Source organism: Pristiophorus japonicus, chromosome 1, assembly GCF_044704955.1.
Source record: "Pristiophorus japonicus isolate sPriJap1 chromosome 1, sPriJap1.hap1, whole genome shotgun sequence".
Classification (NCBI taxonomy): Eukaryota; Metazoa; Chordata; class Chondrichthyes; family Pristiophoridae; genus Pristiophorus; species Pristiophorus japonicus.
Window position 1 is genome coordinate 413809341 of NC_091977.1, and position 6000 is coordinate 413815340.

Sequence of the window (6000 nt, forward strand, 5' to 3'; positions counted from 1 at the left end):
ATCCAGTCAGAAATTTCCAAAGGGACCAACTTGGTCGAGAAACCATCTATTTTGTCTGATTTCAACCTATTCCCTAGATGGCAATTCCCAGGAGCTAGTTATACCCACTACGATATTAATTCATACTCTTCCGCCAACATATTCGTTGGACGAGTTCACGGCACCAAATGTTAAGCAACCTTCTTTCTCCTCTAGTACACAACACGTTTCGAGTAAGCACAAGACTTCACAGTGGAGTATATGGAACAGACTTTATTGAAGCACAATAACTGTATAGCAAGCGACTTTACTGGTTTCTGTACCTTTCGAGCGCATACTGACAAACTGTTGAAAACCATGCTCCTTTATACACCATTTTTGATTACATCAAAGGAAAATGTCAAATGACGTATCTATTTCCCAAAGCTTTTGAAAACAGACTCGGTAAACAGTTTGTAATTGTTTACCTCAGAACCACTTCCCTTAAACAAGATTTCCTTTATTTACTGTTATCTTTAGTAAATGGACTCGTCATCCCTGTTTTATTACCCTAAAACTAAATCACTCGTGTGACGTCATTACTAACACTTATTCCCTTACACAAGCACTTTACGCATCAGAAAACAAGCTATGCTTTCTCCTCCCCATACTTCAAAATCATCCTGTTTATATCTTGAAAAGCCTGTTGCATTAAGATACAAAGACTGTTAAACCTTAACTCCCCAAGATGTACAACACACACCTCTCCAGGATGGCCAACATTGTGAAGATTCAGCATTTCAGTATTTTAGTCTAGAACTTGCAAGTATTTTTTTCTGAGCACTCCCATCATCATCATCATAGGCAGTCCCTCGAAACGAGGATGACTTGCTTCCACTCCAAAAAGGATGAGTTCACAGGTGTTTCAATGAAGGACCTAATATTCCAGGTCCCGAACTACATGTTGAAGGGTGGAAGATGCCTGTGCGTGTGGTGGCCGTTGCACACCAGCCATCACGGGCTTGACAGCTCGGTCTTGGTCCAGTGGCAAGGATTACCCAAGACGACTGGAGACCAGCTCTGCTGCACGGACCTAGTACGTACACATAATCGCGGTGTGGGCTGGCCCGTGTTGTCCCTGGGCCCCTGGCCCCGAACTCACGCCTCCCCTGGGTCCCGATCACATCCCTCCACAGTCTCGCCGCTCCTGCTGTACCTGCTCACGCTCCAATCACTGACCTGGACCTTGATGACTTCCAATCCAGTTGTCCTGTTGCAACTACAAGTTGCTGTTGTTGGATACTGGAGCTTTCCTGCTGTGTGTGTGTGTGGGGCTCAATACCACACGGACCACAAACAGTCACCGTCTGTACCTTGCGGATCACTAAACCATAGTTTGCAGTAACAATTAATGTAATGCATCATTACACTTGCCTGAAAGTAAAACCACTATCTGCTTCGTAATTAATACATAAAACACTGATGATAAAACCAATTTATTTGCCTATATTTTGATTGGCAATATTTATCAATGTGAATCACAACACCAAAAATTAATTTTGAAAGGTATCTAAAGATGTATGGTTTAAAAGTTCTTGAAACATAATTTTTTTTTGCTGGGAAATTATTCAAAATTATACACATTTTCAATTTTCTGATCATTTCATTTTTATTATTTTCTTCCCTAATGACACATGCTTCCATTTTCAGTTTCTTAATTTGATGATTGTTTTTATCTCCAACAAAATATATAGTCTATTCTGAAGAGGATTTTATTTTTAACTGCTAATTGTTTTCTCTATTTTTGTTAATTCAATTTCTCTCTTTCTCTGAGGTTGTTATTTTAGATGCAAATCACACAATTTGATTGTGAAATATTGTTTCAGCAGTTTCAATAATGTAGGGGTGCCTTTTTAGAACATTTTTTGAGCTATTTCTCCATTTCATTTATAAACTAAAGATATTTTCCCTGCACTAATAATATTTTAATAGTCCATGTTTTATTATTTCCTCTTAAATTTAAAATGATTGGCTTTGGATATAGTCAGAATTAATTATTTACTATATATCATTACTATCAACACATTTTTGTTAAGTAATTGAATACATCAGTTTTATTAAAGTAAACTAACTTGGAAATATATCAACTTGAATAACCTTCACAAAGCCTCTAATTATATGTCCTCTATATATAATTAGATACTCAAATTATCTTACTGTCCAAAACCTTGTTTGTACTTTTTCCAATATTTTGAGTATTGAAATAACCTGTATATTAGTTATTATGTTTTGATAATTTAGTTTATACATTGTTAAATTTAAGTTGAGGCTATGTCACTTACGGATTTATAAACTGTGAAGTAAGGTTACAAAATTATAAAGTCATTTATAATCCAGATTTTATTTTGAAAGATCAATGTAATTATATTTCTTGGGGTATACTGTAATGTGTATTGCCTACCTGCAAACAAGGAGGCCTGGGTACACTTTACTTTTGTGCAACTCTTTAAAATGAGTTTTCAGTATGAATAACAACTTGTATCTATTCAAGGCATATGGCCACCCATTCACCTCAGAAGACCCACAAGTGTACTTACTGTGAGAAAATGTTTCATCGTAAAGATCATCTAAAGAACCATCTTCAGACTCATGATCCAAACAAGGAAGCCTTCAAGTGTGAGGAATGTGGAAAAAACTACAATACAAAGCTTGGTTATAAGCGTCATCTGGCTCTGCATGCTGCAACTAGTGGTGACCTTACCTGTAAAGTGTGCTTACAAACATTTGAAAGCACAGGAGTATTACTGGAGCACCTGAAGACACATGCTGGCAAGTCATCAAGTGGCACAAAGGAAAAAAAACACCAGTGTGACCACTGTGACCGTTGTTTCTATACTCGTAAGGATGTACGGAGACATATGGTAGTACACACTGGAAGGAAAGACTTCCTTTGTCAGTACTGTGCTCAGAGATTTGGTCGGAAGGACCATTTAACCCGCCACATGAAGAAAAGTCATTCACAGGAGCTGCTAAAGGTGAAAACTGAACCACCAGACTTTATGGATTTATTTAGCTCTAATCCATCATTGTCATTAAAAGATGAGCTAAATCCAGTGATGTCGATGGTTTCCAGTGAACTGACAACTAGGCCATTTACAAATACTTTACAAATGAATATCTACAGTGCCCATATTCAGACCATGCAAACATTAGGGTCAACAAACCAAATGGTCTCTACTCCATTACCTTTAGGAATGGGTTGCCCACTAGAAATTGAGTCTTCAATTCGCTCTCCTCAAGAACTCTCGTCAAAATATTTTCTTGGTTCTACCTCATATGCCATTGCAATGCCTGAAAAAGGACAACCATTAAAGAATGAGATAGACAGTTACTTAATGGATTTACAAAGTGATTTGCTTCCCTCCGCCCATGACACTCAATCATCTTCAAAACTAGGATTGGAATCCCAGGCAGGGTCTCTGGGTGATGGATCTGGAGACATTTTGCTTTCAAAAAGTCCAACGGTCCTCAGTGAACCTCTGAATACATCATCTTTAGACTTTTCTCAGTTGTTGAGTTTCTTGCCGCTAAATGGCCCTCCATACAATCAACCAGTTTCTTTGGGCAATCCTGGAATCTGTTATACACAGGAGGAACCTCGCGCATCCCCAATTCCTCTCCCACCACAGTGCCAGGATTCGCATGAAACTGGCAACAGTATTGGTCTCAATGCTCTGCATCCCTTATCTACAGTCTTTACAACTAGCTTAAGCACAACAACCCTACCACGTTTTCATCAGGCTTTTCAGTAAACAGAATTTTTTTCTTACCCACTTCCTTTTACAAATATTCTCCTATGTGATGCCAGTTCTCCAGATGGAACATTAAGGAATTGGACTGTAGACTCCTTAATGGCTTCTAATGTCGGTGCTGCTTTGTGACTAGCCACAGGAGGCAAGCAAAACCAGGGAAAGGTGGACAGCACATGACTGTCTATTTTTGTTCATGATGGGAACATCTTATTTAGCAGTTAATCTATAATCTTTCATTACACATTAGTAAGCAGATTTGAGACTAGGCCACCACTAATGGACTCAAACTGACAAGTCGAGGTTTACAGTAAGAATTCATACACCGTAGCACTGCACCCAACTCCATGACCGTAATAGTTTTTTATAGTTCCAGCTTTGAGGCTGCAATGATTTTAAAAGACAATCTTTCAGATTTAGTTATCAGAGTGACTGCAACATTCACAGTACTTTATATCTTTTTTTTAAGTTATAAGCAACCTTGGTTCAATTTTTTTAATAATGTTATTGCTGCTTTGTTTAATGATTTTGCAGAGTTTCACTTATATCTTTTGGGGTACTTGTATGGAATGGTGGTCCATATTTGCATTTTTTTTAAAGTTTGAACATCAAGTACCTTTGAACCTTGGGCATATCTGTGCACCAAGGACCTACAACAATAAAACAAATTGCTACTAAAAATTACTGAAAATAGGTTAATGAACAAATTAGATTACCTTCAAACTGAAACTACTTGATGAAAACGTGTAAAGGTTAAACATGCCATCAAATTCAATACAGTTCCTTTAAAAACTCTGGAGATAATTATGTTTTTAATTATTTTGCAATGGTGTGGCAATACAAATCCTGCACAAGTTCTGCTTTCCAACTTGAAAAGTGATTGTGTTGGTCTTCATTTAAATTCTCAGTGAGCAGCATTAATGATGATTATGGATTATACTGACAAAACTTTTGAATATAAGAAGCTTATAATGCATCTTCTAAAATGGTACAAATTCATCTCCATTAGATTACTGGTTTTGGCTAACAAATTTGGAGCATGTCCTCAACACTAATTATAAATAATTCTTGTTTTAAAACAATACAAGTGAAAGAGCTATGTTTCCAAAATAAAGCACAGCCTTAAGAGAGGCAGAGAATCAACTTGTAGCACCTAATGGTAAATAAATGAAGTTTTGGTAGAATCTTTATTCGCTTATAATAAATTATGCAAATCTTCCTTGATTTATTTTGAATTTTAATAATTAAAGCATAATTTAGCCAATATATTTAGCTAAATATTTTAGGCTATTTAGTGTATTTTATTTTTTGATATTTGCTGCTTTGAAAAACAATGTGCTCATTATAAGGGAACCATTTACTCCATCCTTCTTACAGAATTGGTGTACTCCAAATTTGAAATTTTGACAACTGCTTTGAATTGATTTCCTTCAAAGAGCTTTCAGCTGGTCTTTGTTTTTCTGCATCATATTACTGATGTTCACTTTCATGCCTGCATTATTGTAGTGTGCTTGAATTTATTGCTTCATTGATAAAATGCAGACTGTATGAAGTTGCTATCTTCTGCTAGACTAAACCTCAAATATTAAAAAAATGAAACCCCAAAGATCTATTTTGCAACTGATAGCAATTGTACTTACTGAAGTTTCCTTTTGAAAAAATGTACCTCGGAGGAATATTAGTACTGAAGAAAAACTATCTAACATGCCTATCTAAATTTAATTTGGATTTTTCTTATAGTTCACTCACTGGCAGGAATGAAATTGTATTTTGAGGTAATGACTTCTGTTTGTCTTGTACTATACACAGCAAACGACTGTTGTAATTTGTTTAGACAAGATTTTAACACACTATTTCAGTGGCAGACATTCAGCAGTCATACAGTAGTCTGTACGGTCTAAGTGATCATGATTTAGCTAGCTGGTCAATCCCTGCGAACCATTTGACAAGTGAAGAGCTTTAAATTTAGTAAATTCTAATGAAGTAGCTAGCAAGATGTGTTGCAATCTAGTTTATTGGTTAGCTATTAGCAACCTTGTAATTTAATACAAAAGGTTTTACATTGAAATTCAAGCAGTCTCAAATAATTGAATAAAAAGCAAAAACTAAAAATGTTGGAAATCAAGCAAAAACAAAAAATACTGGAAACACTCAATAGGTCTGTTGGCATCTGTGGAGAGAACAGACAAGGTAACATTTCAGGTGTAACTCTTCAGAAGTGATGAAGAGTGAC

At 36.2% G+C, this 6000-nt stretch overlaps 1 protein-coding gene across 8 annotated transcripts in view; it reads left to right on the forward strand.

Moving 5' to 3' along the window:
- Positions 1 to 5013, forward strand: part of plag1 (pleiomorphic adenoma gene 1) — a 68314-nt gene extending 63301 nt beyond the window's left edge. For all 8 annotated transcript variants that reach the window (XM_070892090.1, XM_070892107.1, XM_070892135.1 and 5 more), the window contains one exon: positions 2510 to 5013. In XM_070892090.1, the coding sequence (XP_070748191.1) occupies positions 2510 to 3770 (1261 nt within the window). In that variant the 3' untranslated portion in view covers positions 3771 to 5013. The remainder of the gene's footprint in view (positions 1 to 2509) is intronic.
- The last annotated feature ends 987 nt before the right edge of the window (positions 5014 to 6000 follow it).